This window comes from Carassius carassius, chromosome 44 (assembly GCF_963082965.1).
Source record: "Carassius carassius chromosome 44, fCarCar2.1, whole genome shotgun sequence".
Lineage (NCBI taxonomy): Eukaryota > Metazoa > Chordata > Actinopteri > Cypriniformes > Cyprinidae > Carassius > Carassius carassius.
In genome coordinates this window covers 20,863,745-20,888,250 of record NC_081798.1, presented here as the reverse complement: position 1 = coordinate 20,888,250, position 24,506 = coordinate 20,863,745, and the positions used below count along the sequence as shown (strand labels likewise).

General features: G+C 40.3%; 1 protein-coding gene across 1 annotated transcript in view; it reads right to left on the bottom strand.

Moving 5' to 3' along the window:
- The window catches only part of cpne5b (copine Vb), a 189,596-nt gene extending 167,850 nt beyond the window's left edge, over window positions 1-21,746 (bottom strand). The window contains exon 1 of the mRNA XM_059538162.1: window positions 21,397-21,746. Within this exon, the coding sequence (XP_059394145.1) occupies window positions 21,397-21,506 (110 nt within the window). The 5' untranslated portion in view covers window positions 21,507-21,746. The remainder of the gene's footprint in view (window positions 1-21,396) is intronic.
- Between the last annotated feature and the right edge of the window lie 2,760 nt (window positions 21,747-24,506).

The window sequence follows — 24,506 nt, the reverse complement described above, 5'->3', positions numbered from 1 at the left end:
CTCGATGTGTCCCCGGAAATGGGAACCCGAGCGATGCAAACCGAGCCGGGACTCTCTGGATTGATCTGGATGTCCACGCAGTATGCTTTTCCCACCATCTATTTAATTATTCACTCCGGCCAGCTGCCCCTCCAGGGCTTTCAATGCAGTGTGTGGAATGTCAGAGGTACAGATGCAGAGGCAGGCCTGCCTGTTGCAGGATGTATAACTGCAGCAACTCTCTGGGCGATGAAAGTGACACCACATCACGTACACAGCTAACAGGCAACAACATCATATGTCATTATTCATTCACCCATGTCTTTCTCTTTCATCCATGGAACACAAAATGTCGATTTTTGGCCCTTTTTCGACATAATAAAAGTGAATGGAAATGGGGCTGTCAAGATGATTCAGTCATTGAATGAAGCATTATTATGGGCTGCATCTGAATCGCATTAAAGTATTTTCAGTATACAGTAGTATAAATATGCATAGTATGAATGAAATCTGGACATAACATTCTTTATGCTGTCATTGTCATGTGACTCTGTCATTCACAAATCTTCTCCTGTGGCCTCATAGGATAGTAAATTGTCCATCAGATGCACACTTTATAATATTTATATATATATTTTTTACTTTTTAGTATATTTTGGGTATACTGCTTTGAGAATAATGTGAATTTTGACATACTACTCTTTTCACCTAGTTGGCAAGTAGGTATATTTGAATGCAGGGTTGGATTTTTTCAATTAATCAGTCTGTTCCTGTTCACATAATTGGTGTACATTTTTCAACCATGAATCCAAGAATTAATGATCTGGTCACTGAAAATCAGTTTGCAAAATCAATTTAAATTGACTGATTGATTATTCAAGTTCCAGGCAATTCATCACACAATGCTATAGTTTGGCATATATGAAATATAGCCAAACTATAGCATTGGGATAGCAAAAGCACATATGGACTACCTTTATGATACTTTTATGCTTATAGTAATATGCTTTTAATACTTTTAGATGGCCACCATATTTTGCATTCATTTTCAATCTTGAAGGTTTCATTCATTGTAATTTCATGAAAAACAGCACCATGGACCTATTCAAAATTTCCTCTTTTGTCTTCTACAGAAGAATGAAAGAGACTTTTTTATTTTTTTTATCATCAAACCCACTGATGCAGAGCTGGTCATACCTGCACAGCCTTATGGGTCACCTCACCACTGCAGTTTTGTATGCTTTAAGAATGAGGCATAGGTAGCAGAACAGAAGAAGTGCAGCAAAGCACGTGGCAGAAACATGTCTACAACACCTTCCAAGTGCTTCCCTGCACAGTCTTCAAAGCGAACTCAAACTCTCTGTAGAACGCCTGTCTTGTCTTGTCCTCCAAAATTTTCTTTCCACGAATCTGTATTAAGGGTCTGGCTCAGGCTCTCTGAGGTTTTTTCTATAACCCCTGCCTCCAGCTACTTTTACAACTCTTATCTCAGTTCTACAACCCTGTATTTCCCCATTTTTGCTGTCTCTGTCTTTCTGTCTCCCTCCTTCTCACTTACGTACTCATAAATCTATGTCACATATCTCCAGCCCACGAGTCTCATTAATAAAACATTCTTGTGAACTGAAATTTCATCTTATATAAAACTCACTCTACTTTTATCTGAACAATCTTTAGAGTGTGTGAACTACACCGCTATGCTTTGGAGGATTGTTGGAGGCTTTTTGTTCTGACCATGACACTGCTGAATCACATTCAATGGAAGTGATTGCCAGTGTAATCCTTAGCAAATAGATCAGATCTAGCTTCAAATTTAAAGCCAAAGCCACACACCAAACCCACGCACTTGTTCTCTACAGCAAAATGTGACATTTGGTTTTGATGATCATTTTTCCCCACCAGCTTTAACCTACTTAAAGTAAACTAGTATGGAGGCTTTTTGGATGTTTTCAATAATGCACACACTATATAGAAGACTACAGGGAAAGGTATTGCACAAAATAAATGCAGTTTAATTATCAATATAACATTAAGAAAATATAGCCACATATTTTAAATATTATGTGATAACACAAGACCAATTTGATCAGTCAAAAACTCCCATTATAATCACTGAAGCAGCTGGTGATGTGCAGCATGGAACGTTCTAATCATACCGATGTGATTATATCAATTATAAAAAAATTATATGGCTATTTTTTGTCTTTTGGAAACTGCATTCAAAATACACTTGGCTCAAAAATTTGAGGGGGCAAATGTCCCCTCGGTTTGAATGGGCATGACACCTCTGTCTACAAAAAAATATTTTTGTAACACAGAAGTAAAGTGTTAATTAAATGTATTTATTTTTTAAGTTATTTTTTATTTTATTTCTTTATTTATTTTTTCACAGTCAGAGTCTTAAGGTAATACAGCTATCTTAAGGATATCATAATGAAAAAAAAGCCTTAAATTAAGTACTTTAAAAATATTTATTTCAATCAACTGACACCAAAAAGAAAATAACATATTTCTGCATTTTCCTAAGCTCACTGGTGTTTAACAGCTGTACCCAGCATGCTCTGCCTTGGCAAGGGCATCCGTTCTAATAAAGCAAAACCTAATGGTGCTAATTTATCATCAAGTTAGGGGGAACACGGCGACGGCTCACGTGATGAAGCCCGTCAGGAAACATATGTTACACAAAATGAAAACGACCATTGGTGAATGCAGTTTTGCCAGCCAAATGATGTTTCAACCAGTAGACTGGTTTAGACAACTAGAATCTGCATATTCAGCCTCAAACCTAAAACAATCAATCATTCCAACACTCAATGCAAATGCAATGCAATGCAAATGCAACATCACCTCAGCCCTAATTTCAATTAGAATATAACATCTTGATTAGTCACTGTGTCATTTTAATTGTATTAATAGAAATTACACCAAAATTAGCAACAAGGACCTTGTGTGACATTAAGTGCCTCTTTTTTGTTATATAGTGAAAGGGACAGTTTAATTTGCCCTGCTTCAAATAGTCATTTCGTAATGGCATATTGCATTAGATTAGTAAAATACTTAGGCACTGAATATAAAGTGGCTTTAGCAGTCTATTTATATATGTATATTTATGTATGTATATAATATATATATATATATATATATATATATATATATATATATATATATATATATATACACTCACCTAAAGGATTATTAGGAACACCATACTAATACTGTGTTTGACCCCCTTTCGCCTTCAGAACTGCCTTAATTCTACGTGTTATTGATTCAACAAGGTGCTGAAAGCATTCCTTAGAAATGTTGGCCCATATTGATAGGATAGCATCTTACAGTTGATGGAGATTTGTGGGATGCACATCCAGGGCATGAAGCTCCCGTTCCACTACATCCCAAAGATGCTCTATTGGGTTGAGATCTGGTGACTGGGGGGGCATTTTAGTACAGTGAACTCATTGTCATGTTCAAGAAACCAATTTGAAATGATTCAAGCTTTGTGACATGGTGCATTATCCTGCTGGAAGTAGCCATCAGAGGATGGGTACATGGTGGTCATAAAGGGATGGACATGGTCAGAAACAATGCTCAGGTAGGCCGTGGAATTTAAACGATGCCCAATTGGCACTAAGGGGCCTAAAGTGTGCCAAGAAAACATCCACCACACCATTACACCACCACCACCAGCCTGCACAGTGGTAACAAGGCATGATGGATCCATGTTCTCATTCTGTTTATGCCAAATTCTGACTCTACCATCGGAATGTCTCAACAGAAATCGAGACTCATGAGACCAGGCAACATTTTTCCAGTCTTCAACTGTCCAATTTTGGTGAGCTCGTGCAAATTGTAGCCTCTTTTTCCTATTTGTAGTTGAGATGAGTGGTACCCGGTGGGGTCTTCTGCTGTTGTAGCCCATCTGCTTCATGGTTGGGCGTGTTGTGGCTTCACAAATGCTTTGCTGCATACCTCAGTTGTAACGAGTGTTTTTTTCAGTCAAAGTTGCTCTTCTATCAGTGATTGGTTGATTAGATAATTGCATTAATGAGAAATTGAACAAGTGTTCCTAATAATCCTTTATGTATATTATTGCTCATATACAGTATACAAGTGTGCATGAGTGTGTAAATACATATAACAGCAGAGTGTCTTTAAAAGAACTATTTTGTCCAGAACTACTTCCTACCACCACGGTTTCTAATCTAAGTTTGACAGTTAAATAGCTGAGCCCAAGCCTCTGTTCGTAATTCCAAAACATCACTTTAGAACTAGTAACAGAGGAACGTTAGGTTACTTCATTAAAAGCTTATTTTATTCCTGTAGTAAAAGCAGTGTATTGTGTATAGAGATACTGACTGGGAGACCATGATTACCTATCTGATACAGCATTCATTCTTCAGTTCAATCTCATATTCACAATAAAACGTGTTTGAATATCCGATAGTCTCGTATAATCCATTACCCTGTTATGGGTTATTTCTGATTACAGCGCTGCTTAGTGCATTTGTTGGCTGCGTAAAATCTGGTTTGAATGAAAAAAATGTATTCCTTGTTCAGAACTGCGCTTTAGTATCTTTCAATTTAAAAGTCTTCACTGCTGACTCATCAAATAGTCTCTTGTCACTATCTAATGGCAGAACAATGTAACTAAAATCACCATCACGAACACACACACACACACACACAAACACTGATTTCCAAATACTAACTACTATTATTTATATGAAATATTATTTATTGAATAATATTGTCACGACCATTAGCTGGAGTTCCCATGAACTTCAGTAGAGGGCACTCCACTCAGGACCATTCCACCCATCAACCACCAGATGTCACCATATCATCACCTGGACACTAGCACCTCTCATACTGTTGCACCACACCCGGACTACATCTCCCATGAGTCACTGCATCACTCATCATCACCTTGCCACACCTGCACCTCATTCATCAGCTAATCTCCTTACCACACCTGCACCTCCTTTACACACACATATAAGCATCACTCACACACAGACACTTTGTAAAGTCTTGTTTAGCCCCATCTTACATTTCCGAGCGTTTTCCCTGTGTTTGTGTTTCCGTGTCTGACCTTTGGATTGTGTATTTCGACTCTGATTCTCTGCTGCTTGCCCCGATCTCTGCTCGTTACTGTTTATGATCCCTGACACACCTGACTCCATTCCTGATTTCTGCCTGTCTGACCATTCTGTTGAATTAATGCTGCAATTGGATCCGACCACCTCTGACTCTCCTTCGTAACAGAAGACTTCGCCACACCAGGATCTAGCAGCCCAGTATCCCCTTGTCACCCAGGTATCAGTTCCGGTTTCCATATAAGCCTCTAACCAATCCAGCCTAACCATGGATCCAGTCGACCAGCTGTTAAATCTACGACAAGGAGATCAATCGATTGAGGAGTATGTTCAGCAGTTCTGTGAGCTAGTATATCAGGTTCCTCTAAATGATGAAGCTTTGTTTAAGGAATGGTTTCGTTATGGCCTCATGAGTCAATTAAATCATGGTTACCTGGGAGGGAATTTAATGGCAGTCTAAGGATTATCATAGAATATGCTCTTTTGTTGTGTGGCTCTTCGTTCACTGTGGGTGAGGCAGAGGACAGTGTTGAAACCCCAGAGCCACTGTACAAGATAACAGCCAGCCCAGCCCAGCACCGCTGCACAAGATGGCCGCCACAGTTGACTGTGCAGAGTCAGGTCAGATCCCTGTCAACCGTCCAGAGTCAGGTCAGGTCCCCGTCGACCGTCCAGAATCAGGTCAAGTCACTACTAACACCCAAGAGTCAAGTAACACAACAGTTAAACTTCATGAGTCAAGTCATGTCCCCATCGACTTCCCTGTTGATCAGGTCCCCGTTGATTTCCCAGAGTCTAGTCAGGTCTCCGTTGATCAGTTCCCCGTTGATTTCCCAGAGTCTAGTCAGGTCCCCGTTGATCAGGTCCCCGTTGATTTCCCAGAGTCTAGTCAGGTCACCGTTGACCGTCCAGAGTCAGGTCAAGTCACCATTAACACCCATGAGTCAAGTAAAGTCACAGTTGATCTTCATGAACAAGGTCAAGTCACCAATGATCTTTGCAAATCAAGCCATTAACCTCCCAGAGTTAAGTCAAGTCACAGTTGATCTTCATGAGCCAAGTCAAGTCACAGTTGATCTTCATGAGCCAAGTCAAATCACAGTTGATCTTCATGAGCCAAGTCAAGTCACAGTTGATCTTCATGAGCCAAGTCAAGTCACAGTTGATCTTCATGGGCCAAGTCAAGTCACAGTTGATCTTCATGAGCCAAGTCAGGTCACAGTTGATCTTCAAGAGCCAAGTCAAGTCACAGTTCATCTCCATGAGCCAAGTCAAGTCACAGTTGATCTTCATTAGCCAAGTCAAGTCACAGTTGATCTTCAAGAGCCAAGTCAAGTCACAGTTGATCTTCATGAGCCAAATCAAGTCACAGTTGATCTTCATGAGCCAAGTAAATTCACAGTTGATCTTCATGAGCCAAGTCAAGTCACAGTTGATCTTCATGAGCCAAGTCAAGTCACCACAGGTCTACCAGAGCCTTGTCACGTCTCAGCCGAACTTCATGAGCCTTGTCACATCTCAGCCGAACTTCATGAGCCTTGTCACATCTCAGCCGAACTTCCAGAACTCTTTTCCTATCCTGTCATGGCCACGGAGGCCATCCACCAACTCACTGTCTGTCCGGTCACGGCCATGGAGGTAATCCCTGAATCCCCGCCTGTCCCTTCACGGCCATGGAGGCCATCTATGAACTCTCGTTCATTCCTGTCATGGCTACGGAGGCCATCCATGAACTCCCTGTCTGTCCTGTCCTTTCCTGTCCCATGAGTCACTGCATCACAATCACCTTGCCACACCTGCACCTCATTCATCAGCTAATCTCCTTGCCACACCTGCACCTCATTTACACACACATATAAGCAGCACTCACACACAAACACTTTGCGAAGTCTTGTTTAGCCCCGTCTTACATTTCCGAGCATTTTCCCTGTGTTTGTGTTTCCGTGTCTGACCTTTGGATTGTGTATTTCGACTCTGATTCTCTGCTGCCTGCCCCGATCTCTCCTTGTTACTGTTTATGATTGTGGATATCCATTCCTGACTCCATTCCTGATTTCTGCCTGTCTGACCATTCTGTTGAATTAATGCTGCGATTGGATCCGACCGCCTCTGACTCTCCTTCGTAACAAATATGTTGCTAAAAAATAACACTATTTGGTGTAATGAAATGTTCATGCGGTTTTAAAACATTATTTTCCACTTTCTCCTCTATGCCCCACCTTTCTGAAACGCATAGATTTTTACAAAGTTCAGCGGTCTGAAAAGCGAGCTGTGCTCTGATTGGCCAGCTATCCAGTGTTTTGTGATTGGCCGAATGCCTCAAGGGTGTGACGGAAATGTTACGCCCATCACTGTGACCCATACTGTGATGCGTGTCCCGGTCAGAACACAAGCACGACAAGACAAAAACAATAAAACCCATTAAAAACAAGGCATTTGTTGTATCCAGTGGGGACATGATTACGGATTATAATGACTTATACTGTGTGTTTACGCATTGCGTTTCATCGCCTTGTAAACATAAAACCATGTATGCATTTGTGGTCGGAGAAACGACAAACAACAAGCGCTACTCTACACCAGCAGTTCTCAATTTCAGTCCTCGGACCCCCAGCTCTGCATATTTTGCATGTCCCTCTTTGTTAACACACCTAATTCAGATAATCAGCTCTTTAGAAGTGAGCTCTGTGCATGAACTGTGTTCCCATTGACATGGTTCCTATTCAATGTTCATTGCTCCCTACTCCCTGAGCAGCAACAACTGCAACAACAAGAATCAAAGGTTACGCCCTTCTTTCTTTGCGTGAACATTTGGGTGGCATTATGCAAATCTTCCCACATCGTGACGTAGACATGTGGGGGCATTCAAATTAGGTGTTTTAGGAGGGCGTGGGCGAGTCTTAATTTTTATAAAGAATATCTCTTTGTATTTAAGACTTTAGTCTTTAGAACTTTGCAGATCTTCTTTAAGCACCAAGAGCTTGTAACACTTCCAAAGAGAAAGGAAAACTTGAAATAGCATCATATGACCCTTTTAGAAAACTGCATATTTGAAGTACAAATAAGTACATTCTTGCCTAAAAAGCTCTTAAAACTACATTCCATGACAAAAAAAAACTGTATTATTTTTTAAATGATAGTGGATTTGGGAGTCCTCCATGACATTCGCTGTGAGAAATACCAAACAGCAACTTTGGCATGCGGAGTGATAGTAAGGTAAAATGACTGTTGGAGTTCTGTTGGACTAACAACACAATCAGCCAATCAGATTCACAGACACACACACACACACACACACACACACACACACACGATGCGATGAGACACACCTGAACCAAATAGAGTCTAATCAACGCCGCTGTTTAAATGCCGAGTGAACCTCTCCTGAGAAGACCGCTCTCTTCCCCACTTCGATGCACTTTAAATGGAACATATACATTCGCTACGAACTGGAATCTTGGTGGAATATCCTATGATGTCCACTTCACAAGGCACTTACATTTAAATAGAACAAGCGTCTAAAGCCATAAGAGAAACATACAAAATGTGCAGAGCTGAGTTGTGCGAGGACTGGAATTGAGAACCGCTGCGCTATACTGCTCAAAACTCAAGTTTGAATCATCAATGGCAAATCCTTAACATACATCATGTAAACATATTTACAGACAGTGAGTCAGAACAGCCGGCACTGTAATATAGAAACAGTCCCCCATATAATGTGCTGCACACATCTGAATATGTGGGTTGAACTGTTCTGGAACAGTGTTGTAAATACAACTGAACCACTGACTTCTAGTTGTGTCCTCTTTTGGAAGGACAAACAAAGTAGTTTCGCTTTTACAGCAAAGCACCGTCGAACTGCCGTCGGGATGTGAAATGCACCCATTATACAGCTGACGGGCCAGGATGCCGGGCCGTTTATTCCCTGAAAGCTGTTCAGAAGAAACCGCCGCCCCTCGCACCCGGGACCAAGAGGGGAGCATATGCAGCCGCCGGACTCCACCCCTTACCTGGACCCTTTCTTCTCAAACACTGCCCCACCTTCACTAACCCCGAAGTACAATGAGGACACCAGAAACCCCTGTTTATTTTGGACACTTTATTTCCCTTTTCTGGACACATTGTTTTGTTTTCTGTTAATAAAAGCCTCTACAAGGCCTGACGCCACACCCACTGTGTCTGTCGTTTGCTTTTATGGTTTTATTTTATTTATTTTTTATGTATTTAAATAATACATTAATATAATTCATAATTATATTATGAAAGAAAACATTGTGCAACTATTCAAACAGTGTGCTTCTCCCTGCCCGCGTTATTTAACGGGTGGGGAGCACGAGCTTTGTGTAGTTTGTTTGGGAGTGGAGCATGCGGTATCAGCCTTCGAGGAGACTGATTGCCCGCATTGTGAGAAGCTTTCGCTTTGTATGCTCCGCTCCCGCTTGTCACTCTTTGATGAGAAGAGCGGCAAGCCTCACGCTCCTCAGGGTGCAGGACCCGCTTCTGCCGAGGCAGAACGGAGAATTCATTCCTGGGGTTCGCAAATGGATCTCTCAGCGGGGTTGGAGACGGGTCCGAGGGCTCTTTCTCCTCCCTTACCTGAGAGATCCATAGCTCAAACTCCGGTGTCGGAAGCCCGCCCCGCGGCTTCTTCCGCCCGGGGGGAGAGCTCATTGCTTCGTCGCTCTAGCTCCGAGGAGTTAGATGTAACGGGTAGTGAAGGTGACACAATCAGAGGGGAAGAGGATTCGCCATCTCTTTCCCCAGCATATGAGGAGTTGGTTGATATATTAACACGAGCTGTAGATAAGTTACATATATCTTGGCCATCTGATAAACAGAGCGCTCGTCCTAAAAGCAAATTAGACGAGCGTTTTCTGTCTTCTAAAACATCTCCTACATCATGGGGTCTTCCATTTTTTCCTGATCTTCACAGTGAGCTGTCTAGATCGTGGAATAAGCCATATTCGTCACGTCTTTTCAGCCTTAAGTGCGCATTTATTCTGATATAAGAGGGCTGAAAGAAAATGGTTATGAAGCGATGCCCCGGGCGGAACAGATGCTCGCGAGCTATCTTTCCCCTGGTTCAGCATCTTCTATTAAGAACCTGACTTTGCCCACGAAGCCTTTAAAGATCACATCAAATTTAGTGGGTAAAGCTTACACAGCAGCAGGTCAGGCGGGAGCTTGCCTTCACTCGATGGCTTTGCTTCAAGCTTATCAGGCTGAGCTGCTGGGGGAGTTAGATAACAGTGAGGGAGTCAGCCGTGACGAAATTCGTGAACTTCGTCGGGCTACGGATTTATCTCTCAGGGTGACTAAAGAAACAGCACTTGCTATTGGTAGATCTATGGCTGCTTTGGTTTCTACAGAAAGACACCTTTGGCTTAATCTTTCAGATATTAAAGATAAAGATAGATCTTTTCTTTTAGACGCTCCCATTTCTCATGAAGGTCTGTTTGGTGATGCTGTGAATGAAGTGGTTGAAAGATTTCAAGAAAATAAAAAGCAATCTGAAGCTTTTAAAAGTTTTCTCCCTCGCCGATCTAATCCTCCTGAGGCTGCTGGGCATGCAAGGCAGCCCCAGCCGTCATGCTCCTCATATCGTGCATTTAAGACTACTTTTCTTCTTGCTATCTTATCCCTTAAAAGAGTCGGAGACCTTCAGGCTCTCTCGGTTTCTCCCACCTGCCTAGAATTTTCACCTGGGATGGTCAAAGCATTTCTCTACCCTAAGCAGGGATATGTCCCTAAGGTACCGACCTTTGTTCCGAGACCTATTGTTCTGCAGGCTTTCTGTCCTCCCCCATTTGCATCATTGGACCAGAAAAAAGTCTAACCTCTTGTGCCCGGTGCGAGCATTGGACACTTATGTTCATCTGACTTCTTCTTTTCGAAAATCCGATCAGCTGTTTGTTTGTTTCGGGTCACCTAAGTTAGGTCTTCCTGCCACTAAACAGACACTTAGTAAGTGGATAGTTGAGGCTATCCAACTTTCCTATGAGTCTTCTGACCTACCGTGCCCTTTGGGGGTCCGAGCTCATTCTACTAGGAGTATGGCGGCCTCTAGAGCCTTATTATCTGGGGCCTCTCTTCAGGATGTCTGTGATGCGGCAGGCTGGTCCTCGCCGCTCACATTCGTCAGGTTTTATAGCCTAGACCTGGACGCTACTTTTTTAATTCTTGAGGTGTTGGTTTTTTCTGGCTGACACTCAGACACTTGGCGGTATGGGTATTCTCGTTCCCAAGGCGTTATCGACGCATCGTCTCTCCCTTGATGGGGAACGTCTCGGTTACGTCTGTAACCTCGGTTCCCCGAGAAGGGAACGAGACGATGCGTCTCCCTGCCATACTTCCTTCGTTCCTGTGAACGACTTGCTTCGGCACTGTCGAAGCTAACACCGGTTGCTCCGGTTGGGGTTTTTATCAATTCCTGGTCGTGACGTCACTCCTGACGCTCACTCTCGCCATTGGACTAGTTGACATGGATGCTTCAGACGCACTCACGCAGAATGCGTTCCCAAGGCGTTATCGACGCATCGTCTCGTTCCCTTCTCGGGGAACCGAGGTTACAGACGTAACCGAGACGTTATCAACCCTACAGCAACCCTACAAAATGCTGAAATACTTTCACTAAGTTTAAATTAGCTGAACTACTTCACTAGTTTTAAACCCAATTGTGTCAAACTCCTTTCATCCACCAGTAATTTAATTATAACTTCTGAGACTCATTATGAGACAGTCCTTCCTGTATTCCAGACCTGTCTCTTTGGTGGTCTTGAGGCAGTCTGCATATATAACCAGGACCAGCTATGCTCCACTACCTCTTAGTCATGTGTGTGTCTGTGTGTTTGACTGTGATGAGATAGACATAAGCACAGGGGTGTCCCACACATATCCAATTCTGCCACCAAAGTCAGCATTCCTTTCAGTTTCACAGTCTTCTTGCTCAGCCCAAAGCATTTATCAGCTCGAGAAAGAATCCACATGGCCAGTCGCATTTGGTCAATTTAGCTATAAAGAACAGTAGACAGATCCTTTTTTTGACAGAGAAAGGAAGATATTCAGCACGAGTCAAAGCTAGATGGATCAGAGGAAGTGCATTAAAAGCCAATTGGATAGCAGAAAAACAAAGATTGTTGAAAAAGCAACTCGTGTTTGTCACAAATTAGTGATGCACATCAAAGAGCCATTAGCGATTAAGAGTGATTAGCACATACTATGCCTGGAAGTTATCAAGTCATTAAAACTATATTCTCTGGCATAAGGTCTGATCCACACTGCAATTATTCTGGCCAAAAAACACCTACTAAGACAAGAATCAAGTAAAAGCCAACACTCTATGGTTTGCATTACGTGAACCTGAAATCTATGATAGCACTATAGGTAATTTTAGATTGGTACACAAAGTTTTACAACAGCAGTCTTTACATAAAACAGTTAACAGTTTTAACCCAAAAATTTACATTCTGACATCAAGTGACTCTCATGTTGTTTCAAACCTGACCACAGATTTTTATTGTATGGCCAAAACCACAAAACATTTATCAAAATATCAAAATCAATAATTTTGACCCATGCAATGTTTTTTTGGCTATTGCTACTGTGACGAGTGGGGCGGGGCCGAGGGACGTGGGAGCGAGGCCGGTGGAGTGATTGGAGATGAACTACACCTGTTCGACCCGATGGTCTCGAGGCCCACGGAGGAGATGGAAGGATATAAAACTGGAGCGACGACAGTGAAGGACGAGAGAGGACCAGGCCTGGGCTTTTAGTTGTGTTTTGGTTTTTATTTGAGGGGCTGGTGCACTGTTTTGTGTTTATTTTGTATTATTAAAATGTTATTTGATTGTCCGCCCGTTTCCCGCCTCCTTCTTGCCGATGACTAGGAAGTTTTAAATCATTGCAGCTACAAATATACCCCAGTGACTTAAGACTGGTTTTGTGGTCCAAGGTCACATATGTTTCGCGCTGACATGTTGCAAGCTTTATTTAACATCACAACTGACAACATATGGAATACTCAGAATCAGATACGTTGATGATTATATTTTGATGACACTAAAGGGAAATAACCTGATTTATAAATAAAGTCATGTAAATGCAGCTTAATTACGTTGTCAGGTTACTGATGTACATGTAAACGAGGAAAACTGGTTACTTTAATAAGATTATATTTGTGAGTTATCATCTTACTGGTGTGCACGTAAACATGCTCATTGTTGGATTATCACTATTGTACTGTAATAGTGGGCCTAATCTCATTATGAAAGCGTACCTGTGGGAATTTTTGTTGACAGATGCAAAGTGCATAGCACCATGTATTTCGTGACATATTGGATGTGAAATGTCCACTGATTGGTGCTAAAAGAGTGTTAAGATTTATTCCCTGGAAAATATGAACGTACATATGGTATATTTTATGTGATGCTGGTTTTGTACTGTATGTGTTCCCCGAGTCTGACTTGAAAAGTCTGTTGAATGGTGCTATGATTATAATGCCGTTTAAATGACGTTTAAAAATAATGTACCATCTGCACTTACACATAAATCTACCCGATAGTATGAACAAAAATGATAGTATGAAAAAAAGATGGTATGAAAAATGTGACATAAAAAAACAATTGCAAGCATGCAGGTTTAGCTTGTTTTTGATCTCTCATCTTTCAGCTCTTTCATTGTGAGTCATGTTTTTCATGGTATTTGTACCCAAGTCCAATTCCATGCCAGCTGAGCTACTGAGCAAGCTTGTCATGTCCGGAAAGCAAAACATATGGAGCAGTAATCATAACTGTGTACGGAAATGATTCCAAGTATTTGCCATTTTACCACCTCTCTTCTGTTGGAAATTGCAGTGATATGTACTTATTGGTATGTATTTGGTGAAAAAAAATTCACACAGGTACGTTTTTGTCATGAGATCAGGTTGGTAATACTAGAATAAAAACTTTTTACAACACATGCTCATTGGAATATGTTTGTGTGGCAAATTTTCTGCAAGATCGATATTACATGACTTGCTGCAAGTTTCAAGGCAGTTTCAAAGTGAAACATCCAGCGAGTGAGTTTTTATTACGCTGATCAGGTACGTATTAAAGCAGTTCATAATTCAATTGTCCAGGAGTGTTGCTCTTACTGCAAATACCCCTACAACAAACCCAACAAAAACCTACACAATATTAAATGTAAAATTGAAATAAAAATTAATTTGTTGATGCAACCATGCTATTTTACTTACAAGCGGGTTTGAGCTGTTTTGTCAAACTGTAGTTTCAAAGTATAAGTACAACATAGCTAAACTTAAGTTGTAAGCTGATTGATTCACTAAGAATAACCATTCATATGAGTCATTTGTTCAGGAGTTAGGCTTTATTGGTCACACTGTATATTTTATAATATCATAGAGATCATAAGATTCACTGATTACGGATTGGACGATACAATACAGTACTTGTGTCCCGATCCTAGAAACCAGCCAATAAGATGTGTTCATTTCAGAATTCTTGCCATCTTAGGGAATGAAGCCTACTTATTGGACAAAGTATGCACAGCTTTAAACACCATTTTAAAGAGTGGAGTAGCAAAATATTGAATATTTGGCAACCGACAGTAACACCCAGTGATGCAAACTACTCAACTTTTTTCCCTTTTTTTGCTGTTTTGAATTGAAAATTTTGTATAATTTATATGATTCATGGAATTTTTAACTAGATGTGATGAGACAAGAAACTTTTTTTTTTTACTTATTAGGCATACAGATAAGAGTGAATGTCTGCGCATATTTTAAAATGATTTGCAAATAGTTCAAAATGATTACTTCCCAACTAATTAGACCTAGAATTTCTTACTGTTTCTTTATACTTTATAAAACTAATGTAAATTGTTCAAGACATGGTTACAGCCTTGACTTATGCTACAGTAATTACCTTGAATCTGGACTTGAAACTTGATTAATCAATACTAATAAAGTCAAGTTGTATCTTTAAAAGAGGTACTAATGTTTCTTTAGCTTAATGGAATAAAGAAAGCCACTGCAAGGTCACTCCCAGAGTACAGAAAGATGTTTTTTATAACCAAAGAATTTAGTTTCCAGCCTGACATGGATTTGTAGAGAATGCTTTCCAAAATACCTTATAAGAGAAAACAATCAGTAGAGTTGAGTGGCTCTTCTGCTTCAAATCAAAATGAAGAAAGCTCAGGCTCTCTGCCGGCATGGCAACCATGACTGAGAAAATGAACAATTGGTTGAAGTTATTTACGGCATCTCTGCCATGTCCATCAGAAAAAAAAACAATAAAAAGCACCAGTCAGGCATACTGAATCTGTTCGTGAGAGGCAAGATTGACAATTACCATGTGTCTGCACATGTTAGAATACAGGGAACAAGGGTCAGACCTCTGAGGATCAGAAAAATCAATGTTGCTTGTGATCATAATAGCTCAGGCCGGACTAGATCTCCGCTGGGGTTTCCGAGGTTGCCACAGCCTCTGCTTCGAAAACACCAATTGCTCTGTGCTCCTTATCGGCAGCGACAACCCAAATTCTGTTTCAAGAAATCTATTTTATTCTGTTGGTTCAATTTTTTTCTTGTTTAGTTCTTCAGTGCTTCAGTGGACTGCATCTTCATGGCGGACTGTCTGTTGGATATGTTTTTGTCATTAGAGTGACTGTCGAATGTGGGCAGGCTGTCGACATTGCTCACCTCAAAGACATCCTCTTTGCTTCCAACTTTCTCTTCATTCCTCTTGTTTTTTTGTTTTTGTTTTTTTTTTTTTATATAAAGAAGTTTCTTTTCCTAATGGCCCCTCACAGACTATCTGCAGAGAGGCTTAAAAGATTGAAAGCCACCCACTCAGTTCAGTATTTAGCAGAGGGCAGCGTGAATCGAAGGAGATTTTTAGGCCCAATCCCATTTCTACCCATTAGGCATTCCACTACCTCTCTTTTTTGCATGTTCACGTGAAGAGGTAAGGGTATCTCGATTCTCTTTTGTTTGGAGGGCAAGGTAAGGGCAAGGGCAACATGGCTGCCTGAGCAAACAAAAAGACATAAATGTAAGCATTATTGTCATTAATAAAGAATTTAACTGAAAAGTAATAATTTGTTTTATATTACATTCAATCGTGAGTTCATATTTACTGTCATATTATTCAAAGAAATGTTTGCAAAAAATTGTTAAAATTTGACGTCATACAGACTGCACGATAGTGCCACAACATATTATCATGTCTGATCAGGGCGATAACCACTGTAGACATTAAGTGAGGCTAAATTGCTAAACCTTTTTCTCAAATATCTATTGTCAATTCAAGAGAGAGAAAGACAGTGAAAGTGTATGTGCATCTGTGCGTCTCTCTTTACAATGTGTAAGTTTACTTCTAAAACAGCGATTTTATCCTCTCGTTTCTGGAAAATGTAATATAGCGATTCAGATTTGAAATGTTATTAATAAATGTCTTGGGACAGCGTTGACAAGTTTATTTGGGTGTGTGAGCTGCAGTCTCAGATATGTGTGTGTGTCTCAGTTAGCAGCACGTTAATATAGAATGGTAAGGCTCTAATGCACACCAGTATAGGTGTGTTTATTATAGGAGGTATAAATAAGAATTGGGATTGGGCCTAAGGGTTACAAATTGGAGAAGTGGAGCACAAGCAATGCCACCTGCCTGCAAAGCATCGTTGTCCACTGCCCAGCATAGCAACCCTCGAGAGATTGTTTCATGTGGGAGAATATAAATCCAAGGTTCAGGATACTCTTAAGGGACGTTGAACCAAACACCAGAAGTTTCAGAAACTGTTGCGTAATATGAGGTTCTGTGTGGCGGAAGACTGAAGCATCCGTGCTCAATGGATCACTTGTAGTGATGAATGATATCCAGAAAGTTGTTGTTGGTTCAAACCCACAAGTTGCGATCCATAAATCATTACCTTTCACTTAACCCAGGATTCTCCAGGGGGATAAACGTTCCATAAGTATTTTGCATGAAGCATCAGCTAAATCACCTCATTAGCAGGCAAGCTACTGTATTTAAGAAAAATCTAGCTAGCTAAACTACAAACCAATCTATATAAATTAGGCATGCCACAATTCTCAATATAATTTTAAACCGTTCCATACGACAACGACGGTTCAATACATGCTTGTGATTTGCATGTTATTTTGGTTTTGCATTTAAGTAATTTCAGTGCTTTCTATTTATCTCTGAATTGGCTCTGTTTGTGCGTGATTGCCCATGAGTCTAGGCCTCCCTGCTTAAAACTTGCATTTGAAAAGCAACACACGCCAAACATCTTCACGTTTAATTACTTGCGATGTGAAAGCATTTATAAACCTGTTGTACAAGAGAACATTATAATGTTTTTACGCCACAACATCAGTCAAGTGTTTGAAATAAATTACAATTAAATTGAATTAAATTTATGCATTTAGCAGACACTTTTATCCAAAGCAACTTACAGTGCATTCAGTCTATCAATTTTTACATATCATGTGTTCCCAGGGAATTGAACCTCCAACCTTGCGCTTGATAACGCAGTGCTCTACCAATTGAGCTACAGGAACACTAAATAAATAACTTCCTTTTGTCATCTGATGTGGTGTCTTATGACAGAATGGTGCAGATTATTATACCATAGTCTGTCTGAATACTCAATTCTGATTGGCTGACAGTTTTGCATTAAAACTGTTTATTGCACTATTAGTTCCAAGTCAGCTTGTATTCCTGGTGTCAGAATATTCTTGGTGCCATTAAACCTTTGTGAAAATTATCAAAATTGCTGTTTTTAATCACCTTTTGGAGATGTTCTGAATTTGGAATATTATATTATAATATATTATATTATATTATAAATCATATTGTAGTGTATTGTATGATATTATATTATAAAGCAGAACACACCGGACTTTATAGACTTCAAGGCTAGGTCAATAAAGCAGTTTGGTGGTGCTTTTGATGACAACATATCTTTGTAATCAGACAGCAATGCTCCTGATAAAGAACACAGATGCTCGATGTTCCCTTTTTCGACAGCACTTGAAAAGTCTAGAACTGCATGTGGTGTAATCTGGCTTCTTTGCCTTATTTAGCTACAGTAATCCCAGCCTTATCTCACCCGCCCCAGGTGAGGGTCTTTCTCTGACAGGTTTTTGATGCCTGATCATTGTGACAGGGATTTAAATGAGCCAACCAGTAATTGCTCTAAAATCACTGTAATTACATACAAAAGACAGGTCGTAATTTTTATTTCCCCTAGAATCCAGAGAAGAACAGTGAATCACCGTATCTGGGTGATTTGAAGAACCGGCAGGAGAGGGAAATGTCTCTACAAGATCTGTCCCCAGGTACACGCTGACATTTCACACTGACGGTTATCTGAATCGTGATTGGCTGCTGAAAGCAATTAATCATCAAACACCACGCCTCCCACAATGCACAGAGAATATGAAGCAGAGGGGATTCTTTGCATTGTGAACTGTATTGCAGGTATGTTTGTGTTTATCTTGGGTAATAAAACTGGTACAGTTTCTGGTGGCAAAAATAGACTGTGTGCTTTAGATGCTAGTGAATCTTACACTTTACAGATAAAGTATTTACAAACCATAAAATAACAAAGCAAGAGGAGCTACACCCCAGAGTGCACCTGAAATCATCACAGCGCTCCCCTTGTCTCTCTGAAGGCACTCAAAAGCACAAATACAAATCAACACAAGTTTGATCTTTACGCCACATCCCTTTCAAGCTCCTTTTGAAAAGATGTAGAATAATTTAATGCTTGCGATTAAAATCAAGTCATGTCTAGTTACAGTAAAAAAACCTAAGAAATGAAATGCTCTTCACAAGCAAGCAACACTCTTGATCACATAACTATATGGATTGTATGATGAGCTCAAAGTGTTTCTTGGTGCCAGTTAGAGATTTGGATGCGTTATATATACAGAGAGTGGGTGGGTTGAGTGTTTTAAATTATGGGGAACATTAATATTTACATTTATAGAAGGGACCAAATTAATAGTTAATGTGGCATGAATGTTGAATGAAGAAAAATGGTAACAGAAAAGGCATTGCTTGGGAAGCCACTGCCATATTATGTCCAAAGTCATCATAATGACATATGCACTGAAAGAACATCTCATTGATAATGAAAGAGGTTAAACTCAAACACAGGGTTTTCATTTACCTTGCAAACCACATAACTGTCACACGACTAGTCAGATGTAATGGAGTCTTTTGGCTGGACCTTTGAATGCAAACTTGGTGAAATCCATTATAGATTTAATCTGCTGATCCTTCTGCTCGTCACTCTATGACAACAGCTCTTGGCTCTAATATGTGACGGGAATGCCAATCGAAGTCTCTAGAGTAAATGAAGCTCCTGTTTCATGAAACCAGTGGAATCATGTTGATGCCTCATGTTCATTTTCAGACTGATGTCAATCCCACATGTCCTTTTCACTTCATAATGTGCTATATTAGGTATGTTGAAATTGCATAAAAGCTGAAATAGCATTATTTTGTGGCATTCATTCTAACTCCAGGCTCTCAAAGAAAATAAAATGCTGCTTTTGTATGACTCATATAATAGAAGAGTATTGGAGATTAGCCAAAGGATTTCACACTTATTATTCATTGGTATTTTCACCCACAGTTTATCCTCAGAGGGTTTTACAATTCAATATTGTCCACTATTTATCAATGGCATGTTAGCGATACATGCTGGAGTAAACAGGAAAAGAATAAATGGTCCACAGGTGCATGCAGTTATAAATCACCCATGTACAAATTACTTCTCACTCTTCCTTTATCTGCAAGTAGCTTCAAATCAAGACAAATCATCCTGGCAAAAAATAATTGCACTTATCAGAATCACGGAGATTCGTTTTCATTTAAATGCAATTAATCATCTCTTAGGAATCTGCCTCATGTATCATCACTTTTGTACAAACGAATTCAGATTTCATTATCATAACGCCTTATTACTTGTGAACAAAAGACTGCCACTTCCAGAATGCCATTCTCGATCGTAAAATGAGTGAATTTTTTCTTTTATATTCACGTTGCTTGAATTTTAGGCTAATCTTAATGCCGGACTTACAAATCAAGAAACTGGAAGGAAATTTTACTGCTGTGATTACTGTTAAAATCTTAAAGAATATAGTGTTGCCCTCTGAAATGTAATGTACAGCTGATTACAAATTACAGAAGTTAATATTTTAAGACGGCAAGATTTATTTGTTGTTTGGTGTTATTCTAGTTGCTGAACTAGGAACGTTTGCGGTGGGTATATTTTTGCTGTTTTTGAAAGGCAAGAACTGTATTTCAGTGATATTTTTCATGTGTCTCCTTGAAAGTTATTTCTTTATGTAGTCAAATGAAGAATGAGACAGCTACTGTATATCTTTAAAGTAGCTGCCGGGATTATGTCTGTCTGCTCCCCTTTCAAAAATCTCATGAAGGTCCGCTGAACTTTGCTCTGGCAGCTCTTTTAAAATTTAGGGACACTGTCATGAAAATATGAATAAAATATCAAACTTGATGTTTATAGTCTGATTAAATAATCCAGATACTGTTAATCTATTACCACCCAACACAATATTACAACAAAAATCCGTGTTGAATCAGTTAAATCAAAAGTAGGCCCTGACAATATCAAGCTGAGAATGTTTAATGAATATGAGAGCAGAGCAACAGAGCATATTGTGCATGCATCCACCACAGATGTTCTAGAATCTCCACAGAGAAAAACACGTGCAATTACACATATTCCTTACCAATAAATCACAACTGTGAATTTTTGCATAAATAAATCCATATAATAGTCGTGTGTGTGTAAGAGTAAGAGAGGTAAACGAGATGTAGAATGCACAATACTGGTTTATGCAAATTCTCTGCATACAGTACAGTAAATGATAAATTATTTAACAGGTTTAACACTTTTAAAAAACAGCATTGTGTTTTATGCATGCATATATTGGTTTCCTGGTAGTGGCAACTGTCCCCACCCATAAACAAAAACTTCCTAATTCATAAAAATCCCCTTGCAAACCAGTACAAATATACACTCATGCAAATCATCTCTAGTCGATTAGACACGTAACGTTTTCTGTGCTTTTTTGTTTCTGTGCTCTACTATTATACGCAACGTTTAAAGACTGCCATTCCCAAAAGAATTACAAGTTTTCAGTTAACTTATTTAGGTTAAATAACACTATGAACAAGGCTGATCTATTCTGAATCAGGATTTATTCTGGCAGAGGCGTAAACTGACGCGCATATTTCTTTTTCTTTTTTTCTGCTGTCACGCCGGACGCGTTTTTTTTTTTCCCTACCTGCATGAAACTGTGATCTCCACTTTGGTTGCGGGGATGTTCCCCGTCAGCGGGTCGAACTCGTAGACCGAAGCCATGTCCTCGAGTTTGTCCATGATGTCTCCCTCCATGAGCGCGCGCGGCTCGGGGCAGTTCCACGGAGCCCTGCGGAGGCTTTCACGGTCCCGCTCGGACCAACCCGGAGTTAACAAGGCCAGGGTATTAATGAAAAGCCCCCCTACAACTCAAGAAACTTGAATGGGGGATTAAGTCGGGGGAAAGTCTCTGATAACTGTGCCGTAGAGTCGGGTGGTCAGCTGCGGTTCATCACCAGAGAGAGAAAGCGCTCTGCACATCAAGTGTTCTACATGTGCGCTCGTTAAGAGCATCCAGTGCTCTCCAGCCCTACCCTACTATCTCCAACACGCCCATGCGTACTACTGCGCTCCCCACCACACTGAACATACGCGATTCCTTATAGTGCTGCGTGGGGGTTGAGTTACAACTGAATAAAAGCCGAATCTAAATCCTGTTGTGCCAAAAGACACCATTCTAATCTATATATATATGCAATAACATTTAAAAAAGAGCATTTATTTATTGTTTTTCAGCACTGGTGGTAAATTTTTTGACTTATTGAATACTATTTTTTATATTTTATAAAATATCAGCATTAAACCTTTAATTATAACGAAAATAAATGAAATAAATTATGTCGTGTAGTTGCCATAAGGTTGCTATAGCAACTTGTCACATTAACACAGAATTCAGCTGATGTTTAGTCACAAGCGTGTGTGAGTCTGTCAATCTGCTCATCCAATCAGAATTTAGAGTGGGATCTAGCCAGAATTTTTTCAAACTCAGAAATATTGGTCCCATGATGTTCGCCTCTGTCTCCTCTACATTATTCTAAATTTACATTACATTAACCATCTGATGCAAACCCTCCACTAATGAAGACTGGTTCTGTGCTAAAGCTGATGAAAGTGGTGAAGTAAATCTGTAATATTCACCCCTATTCTCTATTGCACAGGACAGATGTGTAATTCTCCCAAACTGCATCCATCATTTTGCAAGAGAATATACTGAAATACTGAGATTCTTTTTCCTTTTTTTGATATTGAATGCATCAGGGTGTTAAGAAATATGTAGCACTATTCATTGTATTAGTAATCAAAAGCATCAAGTCACTTGTCCAACAAAGATCCATTGTGAATTCACATTATTTTAGTGTAAAAATGCAAAGCTCTGACTTGAATTGTAGGAATGTGTGTAAATTCAGCACCACTGATGTGTGGACAGCTCCCCAGTGCTGAAGTGAACAAGTTCAGTATGTTTCCCAAAGAGCAAACTTTTTGTATCACAGTTCAACCACAAAAAAAAGTCAGCTATGATTTGCAAACATGTTTACTGTTGCCTAAAATCCCAATGTTCAGTGTTTGTTTAAAAATCTTGTTGAAAAAAAATGATGTAGCTAATCTCTTTCTTTTTAATGAGAAACGTAAAAAAACAAACAAACATGCAATTAACGTGCCCTTCCTTCCATCTTTTATTTTGACAGGAAGGTAGTACACATTGTTGTTAGTAGTCCAACTGCAGCAGCACTTTTCTGAGCCAAATTACCATTTCCAAGAAACGCCAGCGCACAGAACAAGTGTACTAATGCAGTAAAATCACACAAAGTATTGCTATGTTTGTTGCTGAGTAGCAGCTGAATCCTTGCAGCTACATTTTGTTTCTCCCCCAGGATGCAAGTCTATTAAAAGCAATTGTTTTTATCCCTTTTCTTGGACGACTTAAGTAGAGTGGTCTTAAGCTCCTGGGTGAGAGGCAGGCGCCACTTTGGAGATCAGTGGGCACGGAAACAGCCTCACACTGGCACCACGACCACCCTCGTCTCCCCTTCCCCTCCGGAGTGAGTCATGATTGTAAAGGCCACGTTAAAGCAAGCGGGCATCCAGATGGGCATGTGGGTGGACGCGAGGATGCACAGATGTGCTCCTGATTTTAAGGTTTAATTGTGGTGCCTTCAGCACCACAGCAACAAGAAGAAGTTCAACTTTTACCCTGTAGCACATACTAATTACCACCCAGTGCCAACAAAACCACTTTAGACGATGTGAAGTCAATGCCAGGGGTGAGGAAGAGATGCAAACTGGATCTGTGCACTGGTTACCAGGACCAGTAAATGCACCAGATGGGAAGGCATAGCTGCCATGGAGAACAAAGACAGGAAAAAAAGAATGTTTTCCATAATGTCAGCCAAACTGCACCATTCACTGTGATTTGGGGCTTTAATTACTGTGTTTCTCTCACATTGCGTCAACGGGGCCAGAAATAGGCCTATTTGGGAGCAATTAAGTGGAGGGAATTAAAGGGGTAAGGTCCAAATGAAGACCCTTGCTAGATCTTGATAAGATGATTAATACGGGTGCAAAAAGGTCCGGGGCTTATAGTTGCCATCCTGCTCAGCATCTAAGCCAGAATTTGTGACATCACTTCTATTGTGGTGCCATCTTTTAAATAGGAGACTAAGATAACAATCTAACAGCTCACAGGTGCTCAAAAGGCCGTCAGCTGCTGGCAAAGGCTCATGAATTAATTACATCTCCACCACCAACAGCAATTTTTGCATCTTTTTTCCTTCCCACCAGTGTGTTTTCCAGTCCCTGGCAAAGAATAGAGGTGGTTGAGGACTCTTTCAAAGCAGTCCGTTCCTGCGGCCTAATCTCTGCCAAGCACAGTGCACTAGACTAATCCAAGCATGTGCTGGAAGCTGAGGACTCTCTGCTGTCTCCTTTCATGTGTTTGATGCTAATACTAGCAGCCCTGTAGGCAGCTGTTGGCTCCTTCTCAAACTCCATTAGAGAGTTAAGGTCACTCTCTGGGGGCTTCCTGATGTTGGGAGAGGAACTTGCACTTCGGTCTTTGATAACATGCCTGCATATGTTATCTCGGTAAGAAGGTAATGTTTTACCTCAGTTGCTGGATGAAAGGTTGAAGGAAGGGCCGTCGTTATATCGCGTCGCCCACCGGCTGCGGCTGCATTCATACGTGTGACAGCTCTCGAGAGTTGGTACCATGGTAGACCTAGCTTTTTACCCAGCTGTGGCGCTGATCTATTTCTTCGG